The 25,474-nt window shown below is 34.3% G+C and overlaps 5 protein-coding genes across 7 annotated transcripts; 3 read left to right on the top strand and 2 right to left on the bottom strand.

Annotated features, from left to right (window-relative positions):
* Positions 1 to 3,284: 3,284 nt before the first annotated feature.
* Positions 3,285 to 7,126, bottom strand: LOC111020271 (proline-rich family protein). The gene is made up of 7 exons (XM_022296882.2): positions 6,472 to 7,126; positions 5,927 to 5,976; positions 5,796 to 5,841; positions 5,046 to 5,123; positions 4,441 to 4,557; positions 3,846 to 3,925; positions 3,285 to 3,701 (listed from the first exon to the last, which is right to left on the bottom strand). Exons 1-7 carry the CDS (start codon positions 7,036 to 7,038, stop codon positions 3,593 to 3,595), a joined length of 1,047 nt encoding a protein of 348 aa, XP_022152574.1. The 5' UTR covers positions 7,039 to 7,126; the 3' UTR covers positions 3,285 to 3,592.
* Positions 7,127 to 8,872: 1,746 nt separating this feature from the next.
* Positions 8,873 to 12,263, top strand: LOC111020342 (protein N-terminal asparagine amidohydrolase family protein). 2 transcript variants are annotated; one of them, XM_022296990.2, is made up of 9 exons: positions 8,873 to 9,105; positions 9,715 to 9,900; positions 10,411 to 10,475; positions 10,567 to 10,666; positions 10,761 to 10,799; positions 10,912 to 11,123; positions 11,512 to 11,655; positions 11,781 to 11,900; positions 12,045 to 12,263. In XM_022296990.2, the coding sequence occupies exons 1-9, from the start codon at positions 9,052 to 9,054 to the stop codon at positions 12,154 to 12,156; spliced, it is 1,032 nt and encodes a 343-aa protein (XP_022152682.1). In that variant the 5' UTR covers positions 8,873 to 9,051; the 3' UTR covers positions 12,157 to 12,263. The 2 variants fall into 2 exon arrangements, with proteins under 2 accessions (XP_022152682.1, XP_022152681.1); XM_022296989.2 differs by having other exon boundaries at positions 8,878 to 9,105; positions 10,912 to 11,103; positions 11,477 to 11,655.
* A 3,004-nt stretch (positions 12,264 to 15,267) lies between these two features.
* LOC111020281 (uncharacterized) lies at positions 15,268 to 17,637 on the top strand. Its single transcript, XM_022296898.2, has 2 exons — positions 15,268 to 16,474; positions 17,532 to 17,637. Exon 1 carries the CDS (start codon positions 15,344 to 15,346, stop codon positions 16,253 to 16,255), a length of 912 nt encoding a protein of 303 aa, XP_022152590.2. The 5' UTR covers positions 15,268 to 15,343; the 3' UTR covers positions 16,256 to 16,474; positions 17,532 to 17,637.
* LOC111020349 (myb family transcription factor PHL5) lies at positions 17,261 to 19,920 on the top strand. The gene is made up of 7 exons (XM_022297000.2): positions 17,261 to 17,682; positions 17,797 to 17,893; positions 17,977 to 18,053; positions 18,128 to 18,167; positions 18,607 to 18,661; positions 18,744 to 18,813; positions 19,378 to 19,920. Exons 1-7 carry the CDS (start codon positions 17,383 to 17,385, stop codon positions 19,486 to 19,488), a joined length of 750 nt encoding a protein of 249 aa, XP_022152692.2. The 5' UTR covers positions 17,261 to 17,382; the 3' UTR covers positions 19,489 to 19,920.
* A 1-nt stretch (position 19,921) lies between these two features.
* On the bottom strand, positions 19,922 to 24,518 carry LOC111020313 (Protein kinase superfamily protein). Of its 2 annotated transcripts, none has more exons than XM_022296953.2 (8): positions 24,313 to 24,518; positions 23,256 to 23,742; positions 22,650 to 22,815; positions 22,503 to 22,553; positions 21,828 to 22,010; positions 21,597 to 21,690; positions 20,599 to 21,338; positions 19,922 to 20,514 (listed from the first exon to the last, which is right to left on the bottom strand). In XM_022296953.2, the coding sequence occupies exons 2-8, from the start codon at positions 23,717 to 23,719 to the stop codon at positions 20,191 to 20,193; spliced, it is 2,022 nt and encodes a 673-aa protein (XP_022152645.1). In that variant the 5' UTR covers positions 23,720 to 23,742; positions 24,313 to 24,518; the 3' UTR covers positions 19,922 to 20,190. The 2 variants fall into 2 exon arrangements, with proteins under 2 accessions (XP_022152645.1, XP_022152646.1); XM_022296954.2 differs by having other exon boundaries at positions 20,599 to 21,335.
* Between the last annotated feature and the right edge of the window lie 956 nt (positions 24,519 to 25,474).

Below are 25,474 nucleotides of genomic sequence, written 5' to 3'. Positions count from 1 at the left end.
ATATATTTAATTTTTTTTATTTTCAAAATTGATTTAAGACGCACTCTATTTTATTTAGTACAGTGGCAACAGACTTGTTAGGATACAGGTTTGAGCCCTCCTGTATGAGGAAATAAAAAAAATTATTTAACACAATATTTGGACTCATGGACTTTAAAAAGTTGTGAAAAATGGAATATTTAGATAAATTATTTGGCTCATGATTTAATACTAAAGATTAAAATTTTGAATTTATACCATTTGTAAACTTTTATTATAGACAAATAACAAAAGTGTAGGTTTCATAAGCATGAATTTATTACACAGAGTTTAAGTTTTTTTTTGCGCTTTTCCTTTTTTTTTTTTTTTGAAACACAAATTTAAGTATTATTAAAATAATGATATGTTTGTTGTTTTCACTTTTATTTTCATTAATTCAAAAAGTCATCATACCTTCGAGGGCGTTCTTATTTATATACATATGAAATAATAAATTAATTTAGAATAGGTAAATTTAAATACCAAACAAAAACTCGACCTTTTAACCCTCAAATCACAAAAAAAAAAAGAAAAAAAAAAGTGAAATAGTATCCAATAATTAAGGAATCAATATATAATATAAAATAGAAAACATGAAAAATCATGAACAGAAAAGGATTCAGAATATTACTATTGATAGTTTGAACGGGAAGATGTGTGAATGCCTAGAGATAGTGAGAGGGAAGACAAAGTTGAAAAATTTTCAAAGTTGTCATTATTATAAATTTATAACATAATGAATTAATAAAATAGGCATATAGCTTAAATTTCCTCTGTTTAAGCTTTTTGAGGCATAAAGGTTTGATTGGTTCAAAGGCGTGGGTTCTTTCTTCCAAGTTTTTCAAACCAATAAAACGACATATTTAGTACCTTAATGAAAAAGAAGTTCGGGACGAAATCAGAGTGAATATGCGAGCATCGGGCACTCCAAAGAAGCACCATTTTGACTCGTGAATCAAGTAGGAAAATTAGGCTTTTATCCAAACTTTACAAAGCATGAAAAAGTTTACACTTGAATTGATTTGTGAAATTTGCGATCGCTTTTTCTTCGTCAAAAACTAGGAAATACCTTGATTCAGTGGAGTAGATTTTGATGGAAGTTCGAAGAACGCTTAACTTAAGGAATGAGTAACAAGGAGAAGCTTGTCTCTTTTCTCATACTTCCATAGAATATGATATGATATACTTTTTTCATTCTCAATTAAGATTCAACGGACTACGTCACTCAGATTCCAATAAATTTGAATTGGATAAGTCTTTCGAGTGGTACAAAAGGAATGAGTTTTAGAAATTTCGGTTAATGTTTATGTTTAATTTGTGAGTTTAATTCTTTTGAATAGTATGAATATAGTTGCAGGTGAAACGTAATGGAATGGACATTGAAATTTTTAATTTTTTTTTAATTTTTTTTAGAAACTTCAAAGTTCTATTTATGTTTAAATCATCTATAATACAAAAACTTCAATCATATCTCACTTCATGGGGTTACTTCCAAAGCACATAACTCAAAACAGTACCACATGAATATTGTTCATCCAATTTTGATCACAAGAGATACTTCTGGAAAGAAAGAAATTTAAAAATATATATATATATATATTGAAAGAGAGAGGAGTTTGCAAGGCAATTTCACTCCTCCCTAAATATCATTTTCATCTTTCAACTTTATATTTGTTTTTATTTTAACTTTAAAAGTTGTAGATTTTAAATTTCTGTCTTTAAATTTGAGGTTTATTGAGAGATGAAGGACTAAAATTAAGATAAAGAATCAAAATGAAAAAAGAAAAAGAAAAAAAAAACACCCAAATCAAAATTCTAAAAATTTAATTTTTTTTATGGGATAATTATTTAAGTTTCATAACCATTTCATTTTTTGTTTGTGTTTGATTTCTTTGGTATATTTTTCATATTCCTTAAAAACACATCTAAATTCTCGACGTAATTTTAAAAACAAAGCACACTTTTAAAAATTAAAATTTTTAGTTTTAGTTTTAAAAAATTACAATCTCGAAAAGCAGATAACAAATAAAAAAAACACAAGTAAAAATAAAACTTTTAAGCCTATTTTTTTTAAACAAAAAACAAAATAGTTATTAAATAGACCTAAATTTTTGGTTATTTATTTTTTACACTCCACTTTATAAAACATACTTCCAAGTTCACCCATGTGTTTTATGTCTAAACTTTACAAATATTTTTATAATATAAGCAAACTTTGAATATGTGTGTGTATATATAATTTAAATATATATATATATAAAAGTATATAACAAGGTGACAATATCTAGTACATTTTCCAAGAAAGATTTTAAATGTTGATCATTGTAACCCTATGGGAGCATGCAATTTGCAACATATGTGTACTATCCATTCTTATTGTATTGTCAATCAAATCACAAAAGTTTGCAAACAAATATTCACTATTCACAAGCCCCTCTCATTCTGCAATTTTATTCTTCATGTTGGAACAACCAAAATTTTTGGTTTGCTCATCATAATATTTTTAACAAAAAAAATATATATATATATATATATATATCCATAGATCTAGCTGGTCTTCAATTAATTTATAGTAGTTGCTTTGTTGGTTTTTAAATTCAATTGGGTTTCCATAAATTCCATTTCCACATCAATTTTTAATTTTTCTTAAATCAATATGTTAGTTTCGCTAGTTTTAACTACAATTCAACCCGACCCAAATCGTTTACACCCAAAACTTGTGTAGCTATAGTTGAGGAGTTACAGTCTATCGACCATATATAAGTTTGTATATGTAGTCTATTCAATACACAACTTCAATTCAAAAAGGAAAAAGTTGCTTGCACACAATAATTAACCTCTTATCGACACGAGAATAGCTCAACTCGGTCAAGGGATTACTTATCTCATACTTTAAATAAATCTCATTAACAAATTACAGCTTCAATTTATAGCTTGTGCAACCTACAAATTATTTAAAAAATGATTTTAGGCACTCTAAACCCTTTATCTTCTTGAAAAATTATGCCATTAGTTCCTGATAAAACAGATTTCAAGACAGTTCCCAAGTTTTTCTTAAAAAAAAAAAACATTAAAATAACTATCAAAAAACTTAATCTCCAAAGGAATTCTCAAAATACACATCCAAATAGACCCTAGAGCATTGATTATAGCAATAAGACTTGCTTGCTACCTTATTTTAAGCCCCTGTGAAGATTCAGATTCAGACATCTCAAAATATAACTAAGTGATGATGTTAAATGGGAATTTTAGCAACAGAAGTTAGGTAAAAAAGGGGGGAACATATGTGATTTACTTCTCAATTTCCTCCATTTCTAACCTCAGTAAATGACATCGTTTTTTAACCTACTTGAAAGCACAACAATGGTAAAAACACATGGTACAAACTGCCAAAAAGGAACTGATAGGAAGACAAGAATTACCAATTTCTATCGAATATCTATCTTTTCTTGCCTGCATATAATCCTCTGCGCTTTTGTTCAATGTTTCTCTGACTCCATCTGCAATCGCGAAGAATGATTTGGACAGCAGTCCACATTGATTACAGGGATGAGGATTTCGGGATTTAATGGACTCAGCTTCCAGCAGCATTATCGGTCCTCAACTGCTCAACTGGTGGAGGAAGGAGAAGAGCGAGCCTGGTTTTGTATCTTTCAATTCGTTGCAACCGTTCCTCCCTCAATCTGGAGGATACAATTACACAAATTGGAAGCAACAAGATAGTGTTCAAAGTGAGGATGTGCAGATATCCAGCATCATATTTGAGTATGAGAGAGAGGATGCAATTCAAATGAAGCTAACTACAAACGGGAAAGACGAACACGCACCGTGAGCGAACCTTCTTTGCACGTCTAACATGTCTTTTTAATAGCTCTTGTGTTGACAACTGCGCAATGGATTGCTCATCCTAAAATGCAGAAACACATGTAAAAGTATATCCAATGACCTTTTGGATAAAATTCAGTTTGTCAATAAACTAGAGGAATTGTATAAGAGTATGTAACCCAGAGAAGAAACCATAACAAATATTGAGATTGATATTGATATTTAGAAATGATCCCCCTCCCCAGTTAAAGTGGCCATGGCCACTGCTGAAACATATATCGAAAAAATGATTGACTTTCATCAATAACACAACTAGTAAAGCTTCACACCTCCATTTCAGAAAAAGAAAATGTAATCTAAATTATTTTTGTTCTATACATGTAGTGTGAGATATGGCTAGGGCGTGAATGAAGACTGTAAACAACAGAAAAACTGAAAACGTGGTTCCTTGCCAGTGATTTCACATTTATCGGTGTCAGGGTTCAACCTATGTGCACAAAGTTAACTAGACTCAACTATTCTGGTACCTTCTATTTTCTAGCATTATTTTACTTTGATTCCAAAACCAAATCTTAAACTCACTGAACTGGAACCAACCTTATCATCCTCGCCAACTTCTTCTTCGGTTACTTCCTTTTTCTGTGACGGTATAGCACCAGCCACGGGGATGGGCAAAGGTCGCGGAAGAGACCTCAAAAAATTTCCATATTGTGGCTGCCAATAGAATAAGATTATTAGCAAGCATTTCAAAAACAAAACAGAAGAGTGACTTTGGGTGGGGGGGACTTCAGATAATGCCTTTTGGGGAGTGGAAAATGGAGGGTGTATGCAGCAAAGAATGAGAGCAATAGGAAATCTCAACAAGGAATATGCCTCATATGATAAAGAAGAGAACTTTGTCTATTAAATGCACAAAAGAATGTGCTGAGACCTCGTACGGATAATGTACTAGTTAAATAGGAGTAGATTAAGTAACCATTCAAAGCAAGGAACATAAGAAAGTCACAGAACAGTCGTGTAAAAAATTGCATGAGAAAGCCAACAAGACCCGATCAGTGGTAATGCACACTATTCATTGAGATTGTTGTTTAACCATTCCTTGACCATTCTAGAGAGCGACTCCTCAACCTGGCTTTCTTCTAGAGAATTATTCCTCAAATCCAGAAAAAGGAAAGATGTCGTAATCAGGATAAAACACAAACCTGGTTTTCTTCTTGAGAACCATTCCTCAACCATGATCGACAAAGTGCATAAAGAGAGGCCCCATCAGTTATTCTGACCTGACAATATTAACCATTTAATAGGCAATATAATCATAAATGCTGCATTCGTTATAAGAAACCTGAGGATCCGAGCAAGTATATATTACAGATGATTGAGGATCTGGTTATATAGAATGCAAAGCCATCATTCATCAAGACAGGACAATTGAACAAAAATAAAGAAGATGCCCTTTATTCAAAATGAAAACACATAAAGCATCCACCATCACAAACGAATAGATCACTCCCCCGTTCATACCAATGAATCAAATGCATAACCACACCCTTGACAGTAGATAATTATGTCATATTTTTCAATTTTATCAAAAAATGAAGTGAAACAAATCCACAAAACAGCTGATGCTCCAACAGGGCACACATTTTTAGCCCCTTGTTATTTATAGAATTTTCAAAATGTTGGAACTAAAAATGTCTCACACAACATAATCAAAATGTAAGTTCAACAACATGAAACTAGCAGTAAAACAGGGTGAGAAGAATTGAAAACATCCATATCGCATATGTAAGTCTTCGTGTCAAACAGAAATGAATCTAAACATCCATATCACATATGTAAGTCTTCATGTCAAACAGAAATGAATCTAGGCACTTTCCCAAGCCACAAATGTTTCAAAAAAAGAAAAAAAAAACCAAAAAACAAAAAACAAACTCTAGAAATTTAAAGCATACTTTTCGATCTCTTATCACGCACAGAGTGTCGTCTCTGACTCTATCCCTAAAAAAAGCACAAAAACAGAATGTCAGACGATTAGAAAAGAATGAATGAAAGAATGATATGTTACATAAGGAGCAACCATTACCTCATTTCTTTACATCCATTTGACTCGCAGATTGTTGATGGGGGAAAAACCTAGAAAGGATAATAAATGAAATTTAAACTATGAGAAAGATCTAGGAAGGGCTGGGGGAGACAACAAACTCATGGGGTTTGATAAAGGGCCACAGGATTAGTAAAAAAGAAACTTGGGTATTAAAAAAAATGACATGAAAGAACCGACCAATTGAAAAAGAACAATAACTCAAAACATAATTGAAAAGCCACACCACATGTTGGTTAAACTAATAGCATGCAATTACTGTCCACCAAAAGTTAGAAAAGAAACAACTCTACAAGCATCAACGGTCACAAAATCTCTAGTTCAACTGTTAACTCAGCTGATCAAGTCACCGTTTAGCAGAAAGAATGAATTAAATTTAAAGAGAAAATGGAAATGACAAAGCCAGAGAACCAACTCAAAATTAGGCATAGAGGTAGCAATTCTTGTGCCTAAGGAACAGAAACCTTAACATTTTAAACCCATCGATAAACGCCTCAAAAGCTGAATCAAATTAATAACCAACTAACCTTTGGATCAGAGGAATTTGGGGCACCCTTAATCGAGCCGGCAGTGGCGGAGCCAGGAAGGGGAAGAAGCTGCTGCTGTTGCAAATTGGGAGGTCGCCCCATGTGCATTGGATGGCTCATGGCGTCCAAATGAGGCGACCCGACCGGCCGATGCGGGAACGTGACGACCGGGCGATGTGGAAACCCAGCAGCGTTGGCTACCGTGACGGCCTGATCGGCGGGAAGCGGCCGAATGGGCCGAGGAACGAAGCCGCGGCCGGAGGAAGCGACAGGGTAAAGAATTCCCTGAGACGCGTCTTGCTGAACCTTGGGCAATTGCTGGTTAGGAGTTCGAACGGGGATGGGCTGCGCCGTGTAGAGGGCTTGAGGAGGGTAGTGGAGATGGTGGGTCGGAGGAATTGAAGAAATGGGTCTCGATGGCGCTTGATTCGCAAGCGGACGAGCAATGGCGGCGGCGGCGGCGGTGGTGGTGGCTGCAGTTGGGGCGAGAGTGTACGAAACGGGAGCGGCGGTGGCGGCGGCGGGCGGCGTGGTGGTGGTGGGGATGAGGGGGGAGTCTGCAGGCATGGTGGCGGGGAATTTGGGAGTCTGCGGTTTGATTGTTTGAATATCAAAATTGCCAAATAAAAACTCAATTTTTTGCGAATTTGACAGGATTGGGGTTTCGACTCGTGGGGGCCGTAGAGGGAAATCAAACCAATTTTGAAAGTTAAGATATTATTTTACTATCTACTTTCAAATTTTTTTTTTATTTTTAAATATTTATTTTGATTTTTATACTTTATTTATTTATTTTTATTTCATTAATTTTCAACACGTCAATTTTAGTTCTATATTTATTAAAAATGAATATTTAAATATATTTTTAAAATATTTATTTTGATATATATATTTAGTTTATGTTCTCTAATAAAGACCATTTTGAATATATTTTTTGTGTTTGGACTTTATTGCTTTGATTTTGATATTTAATGCCTTTGGAACATTGTATTTTAGTTTAGTGTTTGGGAAAGAAAAATATTTTAAAGTTTGTCTTTTGTTGTTGCGTGGAGATGAGTTTGATAAATTGATGACGTAGAATTAATTAGTGGATAAATATAGGAAAAATTACAAGAGATCTAGAAAGCTTCAATCGTGTCCTTCTTTCTTAACAAGGGTGAAATTTACTTTTGTAGTCCTTCCTAAGTTTCTCCCACGTGTCCTTCCAGCTAAATACTAAATGAGTGTTTGATTTTCTATTTTTAAAATGGGGAGTAAGGTTTGTCTATGTTTGTTTCATAGTTTTTTAAACTCATGTTTGTCCAACCAAACACACATTTAATAAATCTAGACTTAATAAACATATTTTCTGTCCAATTGATTACACAACTTAATAAACTCAAACTTAACAACTCATATTTAATAAACTCAGGTTTAACAAATCTCCTAAAACATACGAACCAAACATCCCCTAAAAGTTGTTCATTTATGAAAGTTGTTAAGGGTAAAATCAAGTACAAATACATGGTCTTCCTTCATTAAGACTCGTATATTCAAGCCTCCTCTGGAATATGTTGAGAAATAAGATGAAGTTCTAGCGCCTTAATACAAGTTGAGGATTATGACAATTTTACTATTAGAAGATCTTCATAGTGGTAGAGAGTTCCAATGCTCTTTTTGTATAAAAAGTAGAGTCTCGCATTCTAAAAGTATTCAATCTCTTGCATTTCACTTAAGATCGGCTCGATACTAAGTCAAACTAAGTTCCAATTTAAGATTCATAGTATATGTGGTCAAATGCTACAATCGATGCGAGATTATGATTTCAAGTAGCTCGATAGCCCACATTAGAGTCCACCTCAGATTTATTACTAACGTGTCACATCGACGAAAACTACATATCAACAATTAATCGAAGCAAAACATGATGAAAAATTTTCTTAAAGTCAAGAAGTATCTTGAAAGACTCGAAAGTTTTAACTACTAGGTGGAGAATTGAAAATAGAGGATGTGTTAGGGCTTCGAAAGATCCCTAATTTTCTAAAATGAAAACTTGCAAACTCATTTTCCACAAATAATGTTTCAAAAAAGGTTGGATAGTTATGCTCATGTTGGTGAAGCGATATTAATCATGTTCTCGGGAGTTTGAGATTTTAACTGGATATAAATCGAACTCACAACCTCTCGATTGAAAATATATGTCAGATTTTTGTTGAGACACAAATATATATGCTGAAATATGCTAATTTTTGAGTCACAATTTTTAGCGGGACAAAGTTACATTAACCAATTGAATAAGTTTGGTTTTGGCATAACTTGGGTGTGGGTGTGGATGTGGATGAAATTAACATTTTAATACTAAATTGGACAGATTCAACTGGGTGATAAAAAAAAAAAAAAGGAGAGAGATCTTTCATCCAAGAGAAAAAAGAGCAGTCTTCCCCTGTGTGATTCGAAGTATGAAAATGAATAGAAAAAATAAAAAACCCTCTGAAAACCCATCTTTTCCCCTCAAACAAGTCATTCCTCTGATTGGTTCCTTATCCACGCACCTGCAGAAATTTACCCTTCTGATCTCCTTCAAGCTTCAATACCAGAATCATGATTTTCGTTGACGGAAAACCCTTTAACATCGAATCATCTTCATCAAACAAGGTACTTCCCGCCTGAATCTTCATTATTTTGCATTTTCCCTTCTCCCCAATTTTCCATTGAAAATGCCCATCTCAATCAATCTCTAACTTAGCCTTACCATCTCTTTGGTTTCTGAGAATACGATTCAGAATTTGCCCTTCTCTCTTGTTTTACGAGGTGGGCTGTGGCCATTTTCAGTCTTTGATCTTGGATGAATTTTGAGTTCTTGAATTATATAAGTCTGTTATTGTCTTCTCTTTGATTGTATTTTCCATGATCAAGTCTCTCTACACTGTCAGCTTGTCAATGTTTAACTTCTGTTGAGGGTTTAGAAGGTTTCAATGAATCACCTGCCTATGTCTGAACTTATCTGAATGCAAAACTCAGATGTCTAATTCTGTTTGGCTTCATCATTATTGTTGTTCTTGAGCATTTGACCTTATGAGCAACATATTTTGCTGATTGATTTCAAGATATTCAATCTTAATGTGAAATATTAGCAACCGATGTGCAAATTTTCTCTTAAATCAGATCAGAACTTTTTAGTTATCCGACTGGCCATGCTTGGAAAAGGTTCTTTGTCTTTGTTTCATCATTCCAAAAGATATCCATGTAATGTTTTTTTAACAGGGAGCTGATGTCCTGAATGCTCTAATGGAGTGCCCTTTTCTTGTCTCGGCCACGAATTCCTTCAAGGGTATTTCAGAGATGAGGTTCACTGTTTCTGCAGAGTCTGGTGTGGAGAGATCAACAATGAGTAAATGGGTCTATGTGTTTCAGAAAGAATATGCCACGGTTAATCCTGCAATAGTGGATGTATTTCTTTTCTCCCTCTCTTTGATTAAGCTACTCATTCATGAATTCAATGATGTCCTTTCCTAATTTCTCTTACAGGATAATCGATATGAATATCCGCATCGTGGTTAGAATATCATTTTAACAGCGATATTGAAGTCAGCTGGCTCGTAGATTGTTCATAATCTTTCTCCTGCATTGTTATGCTTCAAAAAATAGTTGTGTTTCCAAGACTTTGTTTTAGCCAAATATCTAACACTTCCCATGTCCCATGAACTATCAATAATACTCTTAAGATAAGCTTTTTGAGATACAGAAAATCCACGGAAAGATGCCAAAAGATTAAGATGATGGTATTTGTCCTTCCTTACACAACCAAGTATTTTCAGTTGCATTTTAGATGAAAGTTAATGCTTAGTGGAGTAAGCAGACCATCGTATTGAAGTGTTGACTTCCAATGAATCTATTATAGTAAATAGTGTACTTGTTCTTTTCTAACTCCGTGTCTTTATACTTGATGCATAAATAAAGTTTGTTGGCACCGACGAAGCAACAACTTGTGTGGGCATAGCTATTCGGAACCGAAAAAATGGAATGTAAGAATTAAAGCAAAGAGATTATACGTATATTCTGCTAACGTAGCCATTGTGGTCACTTGTGCATTCTAATTCATTTCCTGGATTTCAGGATATCTGTTGCGCACATGGATTTTCCGGACATTATCATGAAAGCCCTCTCGCAGATGTTATCCCTAGTTGTTGATCCCGCTTCCAATGCTGAGTTAGATGTAATTTCTTCGATGTCGATCCTGCTTGTAATCGCAACCTAATTGCTCTAACAAAATGCTTGGGGATTGACTTTGAATCTATTACAAAATGCAGGTACATTTAGTTGGAGGTTTTGAAGATGTTGTACTAAAAGTCTGGCTCAGGACCTCTAAGTTCTAACTTTGTGATTGATTTCCAAGGATAGTATCCACACAACCAGAATGGTTGAATTGAATTGAATTGAATGAATTGGGGTTTGATGCAGGAAAATAATCATATAACCGGGTCAGGAAGCCGTAAAAAGATGGAGGGTTATTCTTTTCCGCTATGCTACAAAATTATCAAGAGTCTGTGGACAAGGCCAGAGAATTTTCATCTTCAGACTCTTTGTATTCTTCAGCATAACACTCGGAGAGACTCTGAAGGGAATGCTTACCCTATCTTCAATGGATTAGCGGTCAGCCTTCGCCCTATACAGTTTCGTGTTTTCTTTATTGCTTTTCTTTTTCCGGGTGCAGTTATTATAAGATCACAATCTATGAGAAGATTTACGAACTATACGAGTAACATTACACATGTCGGGAAGACTGGCCTTGCTTGAGTGTAAATATGCTCTGAGTAACTACCTTTAACCGTCAATTCGTGCATAATGTCTTTCGCTGATTCCTTTTTTGAGAGTTATCGATTTTTTATAGTTGCGAAATCATGTGATTGTGAATAGTCATTTAAAGTCATACTGTGTGATGAGAAATGCTCTCCAATGGATTTAATACAGAAGTAGAAGTTACTTTCCAGTCTGCATTATGGGATTTTCTTTCTTGCTAATTCAGGTGAAAACTTCTGATGGATCTGTGTTCCCTGCTAGCTTTGATAGTACATCAAGATGTCCCGATGAAGTTGTTCGGAGAATTCGATTATCTTCGTCATACGAGGATCCAAATTCGATGGGCAGACTACTGGAGGCATACGAAACTCAAACCGATCAGTTCAAAATCGAACCATTCCGCTGGTAACTTGCACCCTCTGACTTGTAAATCTTTCCCATGATCATTTTCCTTTTTATTTTTTTACTTGTGACGATTTTGTTACCATTTACTTGGACCGACATAGAATGATGTTCTTGTGATGTAACAGGTCCCAATGGAAACAACATATGGCTCTGTCTCTACAACACCTTTCCGATTCCGAAATCCTTCAAACATGTTCTACCTCTCCTTATGCAGAAGGACCAGACTTTGTGGAGAATGAAAGAAGGTATAACATTTCAAATACGATAAATTTACTCGTTATTTCATCATCTACAATCGCTTGAATTTCACGACGTTCTTCCAACCAATCATATACCGCATGCTCATAAACGTATATGTGAAATACATTATTCTCTTCCTCTCTGAACAGGCAGTGGGCTTATATAGTGGAACACCCAGATTGGAGAGAGACCTTCCCAAAGAAGAAGCCAAGAATTTTCACAAGGGCTGCTGATGGAAGATGGGAAAGGTGCTTCAACTAACTTCTTTGTAATTTTCTTAATTTTTTTAGTCAACATTGTGAGGTGGCGTAGAGATTCGAATATCTAACACTCAAATATATATGACTTAACGAGTTGAGTTATAGTTAGGTGTGGCTTTTATATTCTTTTCTTAGCAATAATGATATGTTTACCTAATACTTTTAATGTTGTTCGAGGACTTTCTGAAACAGTAGACCATTTAAAAAATATATATATATATAAAAAACAAGTTGTTTTAAAATTATTTATATTTAAAAAAGCCTGAAATTGGTCGACACCTTCGTGCACATATGTAACTTATGTCAAAGTTGAGATGAATTTTGAGACTGAATTATTTGGAGTGTTGTAAGGTATCGGGTTAAGTCCTGCAACACTGTTCAAGAAACGTATTCCACTTTTTTGGCAGATGAAAACGGGCCATTAAAGTCCCGTTATAGATTTTTTTTTATTATTATTTTGCCTAGCTCATTCAATTAATTCAGGTTTTTTTTTCAGGGACGGGGAACGGATAGTAATTACTGTTAAACTAAGTTTATATTGACAAATATTGAAAAGACTTTAAACTTAATAAATATTTCAAACAAATATTAAAAAATGAGCTATTATTCTAAAAGGTACCTTTAAGAGGTATTCTATTTTTTTTTAATTTGACTGACATTTTTATTCAATTTTTTTTCTTTTTTGAAGGATTTTTTATTTTATTTTAAATGGAATGCATCTAAGTTTTATTTTTTTAATTATTATCTTTTAACTTTGCCTACATGCATATCTTAAAAATAGTTTTGGACTCCTACCATCATTTTTTAAAATATATCAAATGTAATTTAATAATCTATCTTTCAAATAAATTGTAGACTCTATAAAATCAATTTTTTTAGATATAATTTACCATATATTTTTCATATAAGGGTGTTCCTCAATCGCATCATGACAATTAAAATTTTCAAAAATATATTTTTTGAAAACTAAAAATTTTAAAGTAACTATTATCATGGTAATAAAAATATTTAACTTAATATTGGGAAGACAATTGTTTTTTATTGCTATGTTTTTATTACTATAAAAATCATTTTAAGATTTTAATATTTGTTTGAAATATTTGGTCACTTTCAGGTAAGTTAATTTTTTTTTCTTATAATGTAATATTTACATTAAAATTTTAGTTTTCTTAATATTTTGTAAAATTTTAATTGTTTTGAAGAGATTGATTTGATGGGTCTACAACTTATTTGAAAGATAGATCAAGAAATATTATTTGGTATATTTTATTTAAAAAATTTACATTATTATATTTTTAAACATAGATGTAATTTTTTTTTTAGTATAAACATGTTGAGTAGGGGATTCTAACTCACAACCTTTTGATCGGAAGTAAAAATTATCATAGATGCAGTCGGAGGTATATGCCAATTATTATAGATGCAGTTAAAATGAGTAAAAAAGAAAAGGAAAAACGATCTTAAAGAAAAAATTAAAAGAAAAAAAAAAGGAATGTGATCGAGCAAATTAAAAAAATACTATTAGAGAGACCAAAACCTTATTTCCCAAATAATTTTAGAAGAACTTGTTCTTTTCTAAATTTTTTAAAAAGTCCCTTGTTTGAACATGGAAATTGGTATTAGTATTGAATATATTACCATTTTGCCACAGGATAATAAAAGATTATATTGTTATCTTCAAGGAAATTTAATGTGGGATTTTGATTGATTGGGATTAATTTGCATGTTTTATATCCAGATATTTGAATCATATATTTATTTAAAATTATTTTATCCAAAATTGACTCATTAAACTAGATTTTTAAGATTTCAAATCTAATCTAATTTGGCATTTGAAGTTTAAAAATATTAATTTCACTCTTCGAATTTTAAAAACCTAACAATTTTAGCCATCGTTATTAGTTTGTCGTTAGTTGCTTAAATAAATAAAGTTTCTTAAACGTGTATTAATATGTATTGATAAATTAAAATAAGATTTAATCTTTTTGGTTTTTGATGTTTAGCTATGAATTTTGAAAGGATAAAAGAGAGAGAGAGAACTTTATGAAATTAAAAATATAGATAATGTAGAAAGAAAGCATTTGAATTAAAAAGAGAGAGCAACTATTGGGCCATAGGCAAAAAGGGAAATGAAAGTAAGACCAAACGACACGTCGAAATTGTTAGGTCTGTCGTTTTCGTTTCCGAGCAATCGCCGTCAACTACGAGGGGGACAAAAGGGTAATCTTCTGCCACGTCAACTGTGGAAGGCACTGAAATTACGAATGGGCCCCTAGTGAATGTGCAATATCCAATTGAGCCACTCCCGCAATTATTTTTCAACAAAAAAGGCTTGTACGGTAGATACATTTCAATTCTCAATTAAAGCCCTTCAATCTTCATGCAATCTTCCTATTTTTATTAAGTATATTCTTCTTTTAAAGCCCTTGAAGATAATACTTTTGGCATTGTTTTGGTTTTTGGTATTGATTTTGGCATTGCTTTTGGTTTTGGTTTGGTATAGATTTTGGTTTTAGTACCGGGTTTTGGATTGATTTTGATTTTCACATTGGTTTTGGTTTGACTTTGGCATCAGCATCAGCATCGCTATTTAAATTATATTATATATTTTAACATTAATTATATTTTATTAGTATAAATAGATTATTAGATTTGTATCTAAATAAAATTGTATAAAACAATTTTTCATTTTAAAATAAGTTAATAGGTCAAAATACTCTTTTTTTTTTTTTTTTTACTCTAGAGTTTGGATTTCATGTCTATTTGATTCTTGAGATTAAAAAAAGACATTGTATGCTTTAAGTCTAAGAAATAGTTTAAAACGGTCCATAAACTCCTTTCATTGCTAGTTAACTAACACAAAAGAAAAAAGTGGTGTTGCAGTTAAGTCGGTGGTTTACTTCACTAATTGGGCAAAAATATTAATTTAATAAATAATTTGTTCTTCCACTCTCGTAACTCTTATGACTGTCCCGTAATGTTTTATTCACTAAGTGGGCAAAAATGTTTTATTCACTACCTTACCAAATTGAAATACTTCTAATTTTATTTTTCGAAAAAGATTCCTTTTAGAGTGTAGCGCAGCGGAAGACATATAAATGTGTTGATTTGTGCATTTTATCGAATCCATTCCATTAATTTGATTTTGGTTTCCAATTTCGAAAAAAAATAAAAATTATCAGATTAATATGAAAGCTTCCATCATCTTCCGCGACGACCAAAACCCTATTCTGAGAGCCAAAATCCCTCTCAATTTCTTCGGCTTCCCCCTTCGTTCCGCCATTGAAGTTGCAGACGTCCACGATCTCTCCTTCACCTTCAGCACTTTCTTCAGATCCGGCCCTTCCTTCAACCTCTCTTACCGCCCCAATGATTCCATCAACCCCTTCACTCTCGCCCTCAAGGCCGGAATCGGACTGTTCGGCTCGCCGATCGACGCTCCCATGGCTTTCACGGCGGAATTCAACCTTCCACGCAACGAACCCCCTCGGTTCTTCCTCCACTTCCGCCCTCGACTCGGCGATTTCACTCTCCGGAGATCCGTCCAGTCGCACATCCCGAATTTGAATTTGCCCTATCGGAACGCGATTTCGCGAATGGATGATGATGTTGCTGCTCTGAGTAAGGGAAAGTCCGTCGACGATGGCGCCGAAACTTCTGGAGAAGCCGATTCTGACCTGACGCTCGGAAATGGGATCGACTGCTCGCAGGTCTTGACTCGAATCGACGATGTGCTCTCGAGTGTGGAGATTTGTGCGGGATCGAGGTTCAAGGTGAGGGACCGGGCGGCGGTGAAGTTCCGATGGACCATGAGATTTCCGGTTAGCGTTAGAACGGAAGATTTTACTGCCAGGACTCTGCTCTCCAAAATGCCGTATCTAACATTGGGAAAAATCAAAATCGAAGGCGTCGGCGAACAAGAAAGCGATGAGGCAGCCGGCGCCGGCGAGTATTCAGCTTTGAGGAAGCAATTGGACGATTTATGGAGCGAAAGCCGGTGGTTGAAGATGAACGTAGAGCAACTTCGGTCGGAAATCGGTGAGCAGAAAGCTGCACCGGCGACGCCGCCGGTTGAATCTCGGAAGAGAAGGGGAGCTTGAAAAGTGTAAAGGGCGGGAACTTTTTCGTGGGCTGAAAACGGAAGTCACGTGATCTTGAAGCTGGCCCGTGATTTTTGGCCCATTGTGCTTGCCGTGGGTGATAAAAAGGCCTGAGGGACTGTCGTGCAATTATTGAAGCGGCAGGAATGGAGTTGAAAATTCCATTTTCTGGAAAAATGAAGAAATCCACTTTGAAGTTTAAAAGAATTGCAATACCATGTATTCCCTTTTTCGCTTTATTCCAAGTAGCTTTCAATATTCTTCCATGATATTTAATTATTTTAATATTATCTGACCTCAGGAGTCGGAATGTTTTTTTAAATTTTAATTGATTTGAAATTTCTATTTCAAATTCAAACCTCTCTACACAATTTATTACTTTATTCTAGGAAAAAAGATTCTTTATGAGAGGCAAATTATTAGTGATTATTTAAAGATGGTTAAATTACCATTTTAGTGGGTATGATTTAACTTGAAGTTCTAAACATATACTAGTTACTTATTGGTAATCAGATAAGAGATACTCACTTTTTGTTGATTACTAGTACTGATGGATAAATATCTAAGTATTAAGAACTGATTCCGTTACCCTACAACTGATGATTGAGATTTTTTGAAAGTGTATGTATAACCAAACTATTGAGACTATAATAAAAATGTGTCATATAAATTAATCATACAATAAAAATTAAACTTAAAAAGTCTGAAGATGAAACATAAAAACCAAAATGGTACCTAGTGTTATTAGATAAAAAGCTTTTCTTTTTCTAATGAATAGAAAAACGGGTTCTAAGGAAGAAACAAACAAAGCCCTTAACTTTTAAAATTGTAGTTGATTTGTATAGAATTCTACTGTACTCAAAATTTTGTACAACTTATATATTTCTCTAAAGCTTTGTACTACTTGTGGATATCTTGAAACTTTGTAGGGAGAAAAAAATAAATAATAATAAAAGAAAGCTTTTTGAGATGTTACTACATGACAACATTATGTAGTTATCATTACAAAGAGAGAGAGAGAGAAAAAAAAAGCAATAAGGAAGTGGATCAACAGAACAGCCTCTCATCTTCCTACATATAGCGTTTTGTAGCTTTACATTTTCTTATATTCCTTCATATGATATGATATGAATTTGTGGAATGATGAAATGTTGATGAGTGATTTCAATGGGTTTTATCCACTCGCGTCGCCGTTTCTTGATCTCTATGCCTTTGAGGGCTACGATGCGTTTTCAGAAGCCGAGTCTCACTTTGATTCTTCGTTTGCATCCTCCAGCATTCAAGATGATCAACATCACCTACATGTCTCGTCTTCTTTTGACTCACCACAACATCAAGGAACTCGAGGTCAGTCGAGCAATTGCCAAGAATTCAATGGTGAGCACTCCTGGCCATGGGAGGAGTTGACTGAAAACGAGAATAGAAAGGTGTTCAGTAATTATTTATCATTTCCTGTTTGTCGTTTTATGTTTTATGTTTTTTAGAAGAAACAAAAACACATTAACTTCTTTGGTATGTTTCTTGTTGTCTCTTCAATGCAGCCAAAATCAATAGTCGTTTCAAAGACGCGAGTTAAATGGACTGAGGAACTTCACCAGAAATTCGTCGACTGCGTCAATCGACTCGGAGGTGCTCAAAGTAAGTGGTGTATTTGTATGTTTATCGATCGAACGTGGATATGCGAATCCGGTTTAGTAACTATGTTTGTTGCAAATCAGCAGAAGCCACACCAAAGCAACTCTGTCACTTGATGAAAACTAAAGGCTTGAATATCTTGCATATAAAAAGCCACTTGCAGGTCATATTAAAAAACTTGTAACATTTCTCTTCACTGTTTGGTTGATGTTTTTAACCAAATGATTTCCATCTCAGAAATACCGTATTTCTCAGCACACTCAAGAATTTTCAGAAGGTACCTTCATGTTTACAACTCTATCCAACGTGTAATTCTATAAAGAGATTTGTTAAAGTTAAGAAAATTATCAGGTAAACTGTAACTGTAATACACTTTTAACATTTTGGTCCATCTATTTATACGTTTACTCCATTTTAGTTCATGTACTTTGTAAGAATCTCGATTTAATCCATCACATTTGGTTCTACTCGAGCAATAACAAAAAAATTCGGACGAGAATGTGTCATATCCTCCAAATAGTACCATGTCGGTTTTATGTTACTGTTACTTGGATAGTTAACGTCGTACATGTGAAAAGTATACAGGTTAAAATGAAACAAATAATAACATAGAGATCAAAAGGTTATAATCACTGAGATACACAAAATGGAACGGTAACTTAACCGAAATTTCTTGATTACATCAAACAAATAATAGTGATGTGTTTGTGGAGCAGGAAAATCTGAGAAAAAGACTAAGATGAAGACAATGTTGCAGCCTAACCAAAACATGTAAGCTTGTATTTTTTCACTTTACATTAACAATTAGTCAAAACAAGAAACTGTTGCAGACTTTGATATTTCATCCAAACAGAGGGAATCAGCTGATGGAAGTGGTGAGACAACAACTTGATACTCAGAGTAGTCTGCATGAACATTTGGAGGTTTGATGATCCCATTTCATGATTGATTGATTTGGATGCTTTTTTCTTTCTTTTCTTTTTAATATCCGTGAGTCCCCGGGCCGGCTTGCATGCACCTCGATTATTTTCACGGGACAATTGTCTAACCTATTACGTTTGGTTGTCGTGGAAACTCGTACCATGATTTGACCAATTCCCTCTAAGCTCTGTAATATTTGACATTGGTTTTTTGGAGGGAATTGTTTTTTATTTCTATACTTGGCTTGATTTGAAAAGCATGAGTTTGGAACTTCAGATTATGTGAAGAAATGAGTTACAAAAGCTAATATTTGTGTAGCATGTGTATGGTTCGTGGGTTTGAAATTTAAAGTTTTAATTTAAACTCATATTCCAACCCTAAACTATACAAATCTTTTAGCCAAACATGTATTTAAAGTTTTAATTTCATCTCATTCAACCTCAAACATGAATAAACAATGAAAAAATTTAATGTTTTTCTCAAAATCTTGTTAGAAAGCCTTTGAGTTTAATACAAGAGTTTATTGACAGAATCATTACAGTTTTTGCTTGCTTTTTTGGGTACAGGTTCAAAAGAATTTGATCTCAGCCATGGAAGAACAAATGAAGCAACTAAGAGGAATTTTAGATCATAGAAGGAAGACTACTGTGTTTAGAACTGATGACAAGAGAAAATAAAATGGACTTCACTTGAATCAATGAATCGTGTTCTTTCTACTTTCATATTCTCATGTCAAATGTATTTTATGAAGTATTTTAGGTTTAAATACTCTTTCCGTTTCGGTCATTTTGGTCAATGTACTTCTAACTTTTAATCATTGTATTTTAGAGAGAAAAAAAATTGGTTCCTCCATGTTTATCTCATTTATTTCGACTAGAAGTACAAGAACAAAAAAATGAATCAAAGTTAAAATCAAAGTTAAAAGTACAAATGTCAAATTGGACCAAAATAAAAGATACAAGAACCAAAGTCGAAAATACAATAATCAAAGTGAACAAAAGTTGAAAGCCCAGCAAGAACCCCCGTTTAAACCCACAAACAAAGGGTTTGACAGAGATGTAAACAGAAATTCAAAGAGAGGTAGCAAAGAAATGATTTGAAGTCCGATGATTGGTGCAAATGGTAACTTATTATATTAGACCAAAACAAGCAACACATCCAGAAGTTCCCCCATATCACTTGATCTTATAAACCACAACCACAAATACACACACATATATATATATTGGATTCAAATGAAAATGTCCCTATCAGTAGTACTTATCTTTCAAGCCGACCACAAATTTGTACTCTTGCAAGCATCATTTCCTCGAAAAGTATCGCGAGGAAACAAGAAACTGCATTCAAAGATCACCTTCAGCTCCCTACCATGGCCGGAACTAGAAACCAGCCCATCCAGCAGGTTGAGAAGATATGTCAGTGTTTCTGGGTTCACCAATACGTTGTTGTGAGCTACTCCTTTCACCAGCTAATCCTGATGCGTTGGAGCTTCCAGCAGAAACAGATGTGAAACTTTCCGCTCCGAAGCCCCAACTTTCGAAACCAGTGTCTTCTGGAGCAGCCTGCTTTCTCTGGAGGCTTCTGGTCCTCATAGATTTTACACCCTTTTCCGGATTAACAGGCTGCTGGTTCGGGGATTCTTCTGCAAATGCCTGCCATTGCTTTGCATCTGGGCTTTGAGCGTTCACATCGGTCTTTTGTAGCTGAAATGTGAAATTAACACTAATCACTTTATGTTACAAAGATATTCACAGGACGAAAAAGAAAAGAAAAAAGCAAGGAAATACCCGCGGCATAGTGGAAGGCGGAACGTCCCGGGAGTTATGGTTTTTCATTTCAACTTTGTTTGGTGATGGACTCCTAGCAGCAAGTGCTTGCTTGAGCTCCTGTATCTCTTGCCTCTGAGAACGGCAGATAGCAGACAGCTTTTCAAATTTGGATGTGATTTCAGTTTTCTCCACATTTGCTTGCTTCAGTTGTTCCTTCAACTTCTCCACCTCAGCCTCTAAAGCTACTTCCTTTCCTGATCTGTTGTTAGTGACATCAGAACTGAAATTGGCGGTACCAAACTCAGCAACAAAATTGTTAAAAGCTTTGTCCTGGAAAGCAGAACTCTCAATTTTTGATCCTTTGGACTCTTCAGAACCACGCTCCGTTTCGTTCTGGAAAAATGATAATTCGAAATCTCTGAATGAACCACTATCTGTCTTGTTTGACTTTTGGTTTATATCCCCAGGACTGGCATTCTTACGCGTAGAATGATTATTTGGATTAACCTTATCGGCTTTAGATGCACTACGAGAAGTCGATTCTTCATCAAACCTAATTTTGGTTGCATCCTCTATGATGGTGGTGTCATTGGCATGTTGAGTAGACCAGAAGGCACCCACCGGCCCTCCACCTCCACCTGCCCCTGCTGCCTTAGATACATGTGCTGCTTGTGATGAACTTTTAACTGATGGAGGTGGGGGTGGACTTCGACGAGGCATCGGAGGTGACTTGTTCATGGTATTTGAAATAATGCCTGCTAAGAATGTCATTTACATCAACAAACTTCCACATCAAATCATAATTTAAACCCTTCACACATATTTCTCCCACTCTATAAACGACATCTGCTTTCTCAATGAACTAAAGAGCATATAACAAGTAAATGCTGCTGGAGCATAATAGTTTACTTGATTCCAACCCACATGAATCCTATCTTTCATTCAAATTTTTCTTTAGGAAAAGAGATCTATTAAGACTAGTGAACACTAAAGCTAAAGGTACTCTTCACCCTCACCTTCCAGTTTGTCTGTAGGGGGCATGTCAGGTGGCTGATCAGGTAATGATTTCTGTGAATCAACAGGTAGTAGCCCATTAACACGAAACCAGACCTGCCACAGCACAAACCAACCGCAAGATTAGGAAGGAAAACTATGAGAATCCTGACACCTATTATTGTCATGGACATGAGCAATCTAAACTAACCTAAATTCATGGAGATGAATGGCCAATCAAGCAAAGCGCTTGCCTGCGTGATGTCTGGTCTGTCATTTGGGGATCCTTGGAGCATATCTCTGATTAGGTCTGTAATGGATGGGCTATATTTAGGTAACTCTGGAATTCGATAATTCCCATTTAAAATTTGAAGTTTTGACTCTCCATCAAAAGCGCTTTTGAAGTAACATATACGGAAGAGAAGACACCCAAGAGCCTGTGATGTAACAGAATTTAAATCTCCATTATGAAAAGAACACCAATCATTTAAAATTACTCAGAAATCAGAATATCTATGATTAATCTGTATAAAATTTATGGAATAAATAAATTATCCTCAACTTGTAGCTTAAATTTTAAAAGTTCGTTTAAAGCTTCCAGAGGTGAAGTGTTGTGCTCTGGTAGGCATGCATTATCATATTTTCCCCACTTCAAGATCAATAGTAACCATGGTAAGCCACCTAATACCTTGACAAAGTAAAGTTGAGCTCATGTGTGGAGGAAGGTGTTAAGAATTGATATAAATATAACATGAACTCTATCTCACAATTACAACTATTTTTTTGTACCAAGACTCGAACCAGGGCCTACGAATAGTCTATCCACTAAGCCAACAAGCTACAAGCTCTTTCGGTTACACAATTACAACTATTGAGATCAATGGTAACTTAATATTTTGAATATTGAGGAAAAGAAATACTTCACATACCCATATGTCAACTTTCTCATTTATAAGTTCTCTACGGAATAGATCCCACATCTGCATCATATCAGAAAATTTACAAAAATTAATACCATATTTACAACCAAATATCACAAACTGCAAGTTATTTATAAGATATGGAACTTTTGATACCTCAGGGGCCCTATAGGCAGGTGTAGTGTACTTCCTGATATTATCTTCTTCAATGCCCATCTCCTCGGGCTTCTCAAAGCGCTTGTGATTTGTAGAAGTGCTTCCAAAATCACACAATTTCCAGAGGCCATCTGAGCCTAACAAAACATTTTCAGCTTTCAAATCTCTGAAAATTGCAGTGACAAGGGGGAAAATTAATAATTAATAATCTTATAAAAGAATAGCAATAAAAAATTAGAATCTTTGTTGATTCATTAACAAAAAACTCGGACCATACCATAACCTTATAAAAGAATAGCAATACAAAAACCATATAGCAGCGACAAGCGCTTCCAAACATGGTTGGATTAGATAAACGAAAACCATATACCACAAAAAATATATAAGAGTGTAGACATAACTTCAAAGCTACTGAACAAGATCTTTTTGTTTCTTAATTACAAAACTACAGAACTACAAGTTAACAAACAAACTACTAGCTGAAACAATCATGTCAATTCATCAGCTAGGCATGGAAAACGTCAAAATCAAGAATTATGTGGAAACTATTATAACTTAGAGGAGCAAAATATTGCTTCAATATAAATAATTAGCTACCATGATTACCTGTGAGCAATTGGTGGGGAATGGCAATGCATGGCAAATACTGCATTGCACACGTCTCTGAAAATTAAGAGAACTTGCTTTTCATCAAAGTACCCAGCTCCTCTACTCTCCAGGACATTAACCAAAGACTTCTCACAAAATTCCATCACAAGTAGAGCTTCCTTCGTGCGTCCCATATCTATGATAGTATGGGCATAAAGCGTAACAACATTGGGGTGGCCACGGAGCGATTTCATTACAGAAACCTCCTTCAACACCAATTCAAGTGATTCCTCATCATTGCATATAATGTGCTTTAAAGCATACTGTTTTGAAAGGTGTACAGCATCCTTGGCTAAGTACACACAAGAGAATCCTCCTTCAGCAATGACGTTTCTAACATGAATCTTAATATTGCCAACATCAATTGAGCGACCTTCAAGACCAGACGGTTCTTTGTGCATGAAAGGCTTGAACCTCCACATGGTTTATAGTTATACAAATAAAACTGAAAGAGAAGGCAGATAAACAAAACCATCAAAAATATTATAAAACAAAATGTCCCAATCTTTTTTGGATAGGAAAAAAGTCCCAATCTTTTAGCAGATTTAAAATGAAAAACTGAAGTTGAACCAACGCTATATAGGACTTAGATCCTTCTGAAGTGAACCAACAAAAAAACGTGCACAATCAATTCCTTGATCAGACTACAGACACTTAAACCCTAAAACTTCAATCTCAACCAGCTACAGAAAACCAGCATTCACTCATACAAAGCAGATCCAATACTAGTTAACAAATAGCAATGCCACTACTAATGGATCTCAAGCAACAAAACAAAAATATGCATAAAAACTCACAATCCAATCCAATCCAAACAAACACGCGATCCGAGAGTGCAGCAGGGAATCCAATAACCATAGCCAAAAAAACTAAACCCTAACTTCACCAACAGCAAACATAACTAAAATGAAATAAAAAAACAACAACCCGAATCCGATTCCACAGAGAAACTAAAATTACAAGCAACTTCATGAATCTGTAATCAGCATGAAACATGTGGAAGGCGGAAGATTACCTTGTAGTGGCGAATTGTGGGAGACAAGAAGGCGATCAAAATCCGAGAGAATTTAAGATGGAGGGGATGGGTGGCGATTGAGATCTAGGAGTTTGCTTGTGGATCCAGAAAAAAAAAATGGAGAGAGAGAGAGAATAAGAGATGAAATCTAAAGCTATATCTCACCTCCTGACGCAGACCAGAGGAAAAAGAAGGAAGGACCTCTCAGAAGTTTGTTTAATTGTTTATATATACGTAAATTTAATTGGGGTGAAATCGAAGCAAACAAGGACAATAACATTTTGGATTATCCAATCAACATATTTTTATTAATTTTTTCTTTTTTATGTTTATTTGCATATCTCGACTAATCTCAGAATACGAAATACAGTCATCTAATTCCACTGTATTTTCTCGTCCAGAAAATATAATATTAAATTTTAGGTGAACTTTTCAAAAATTAATTTTTGAATTTTTCTATCAATGAAAAAGGAGATGGTTTTAACACTGACAAAAATGATTTTGGCTATTCCCAAATGAGTTTTGATATATTATGACTAAGAAGTAAAGGTCAATAAAAAAAAATGAAACATGCTAAAAAAACAATTAATTAAAAAATCAAACACATATTACGGAAACTCATGTGTTTATAAATGTATTCATGTGTTTAATCCAAACATAGATTATGCAAATTCAACCTTTACAGCTCTTCATAATCCGTAATTTACATCACATAATTATTTTTTAATAATGTAACCTTTTAATGAATAGGTTAGTCTTACCAATCTATTTGGGTGGGAATTCGAAGTCACCACCTTTTAGTTAATGATATATATATTAATGGATTGAGTTAGGTTCAAGTTCGTAATATCTTTTTCACTTTATTATTATAAAATGGTAGATTGAGGGTAAATTTCCACTTTTGTACTTTAGTTATTACCTGAAAATACTTACTTACAATTAAGATTTTAATTGTCGATGTCGATAGAAATTATGAAATCTCAACTTTTTAAAAATGTCAATAAAAATATCGAAAAATGTCGACGTTGATGAATATTTTTAAGAAATATATAAAAGTAAAAAATTCATAACAAATAAATATTTCACTCTTTTTAAATAAGTAAAAATTAATAATAATAATAATATATCTGGAGTTTTTATTATCAGAAATATTCTCAATATG

The sequence above is a fragment of the Momordica charantia genome (assembly GCF_013281855.1).
Source record: "Momordica charantia cultivar OHB3-1 chromosome 8 unlocalized genomic scaffold, Mcharantia_2.0 BLBB01000008.1, whole genome shotgun sequence".
Classification (NCBI taxonomy): Eukaryota; Viridiplantae; Streptophyta; class Magnoliopsida; order Cucurbitales; family Cucurbitaceae; genus Momordica; species Momordica charantia.
Note: the sequence above shows the minus strand (reverse complement) of the source record. Positions and strands in the feature narration are given on the sequence as shown.

Coding starts and splice junctions, on each gene's coding strand:
- LOC111020271 (XM_022296882.2), bottom strand. CDS start 7,038: ATGCCTGCAGACTCCCCCCTCATCCCCACCACCACCACGCCGCCCGCC. Junction 5,977..6,471: donor CAAATTCCTCTGATCCAAAG/GTTAGTTGGTTA, acceptor TATCCTTTCTAG/GTTTTTCCCCCATCAACAAT. Junction 5,124..5,795: donor GCGTGATAAGAGATCGAAAA/GTATGCTTTAAA, acceptor TAATATTGTCAG/GTCAGAATAACTGATGGGGC.
- LOC111020342 (XM_022296989.2), top strand. CDS start 9,052: ATGATTTTCGTTGACGGAAAACCCTTTAACATCGAATCATCTTCATCA. Junction 10,800..10,911: donor TTGAAGATGTTGTACTAAAA/GTCTGGCTCAGG, acceptor GGTTTGATGCAG/GAAAATAATCATATAACCGG. Junction 11,656..11,780: donor AAAATCGAACCATTCCGCTG/GTAACTTGCACC, acceptor GTGATGTAACAG/GTCCCAATGGAAACAACATA.
- LOC111020281 (XM_022296898.2), top strand. CDS start 15,344: ATGAAAGCTTCCATCATCTTCCGCGACGACCAAAACCCTATTCTGAGA.
- LOC111020349 (XM_022297000.2), top strand. CDS start 17,383: ATGAATTTGTGGAATGATGAAATGTTGATGAGTGATTTCAATGGGTTT. Junction 18,054..18,127: donor ATATAAAAAGCCACTTGCAG/GTCATATTAAAA, acceptor TTTCCATCTCAG/AAATACCGTATTTCTCAGCA. Junction 18,814..19,377: donor GTCTGCATGAACATTTGGAG/GTTTGATGATCC, acceptor TTTTGGGTACAG/GTTCAAAAGAATTTGATCTC.
- LOC111020313 (XM_022296953.2), bottom strand. CDS start 23,719: ATGTGGAGGTTCAAGCCTTTCATGCACAAAGAACCGTCTGGTCTTGAA. Junction 22,816..23,255: donor TCCCCACCAATTGCTCACAG/GTAATCATGGTA, acceptor TGCAATTTTCAG/AGATTTGAAAGCTGAAAATG. Junction 22,554..22,649: donor CTGCCTATAGGGCCCCTGAG/GTATCAAAAGTT, acceptor GATATGATGCAG/ATGTGGGATCTATTCCGTAG.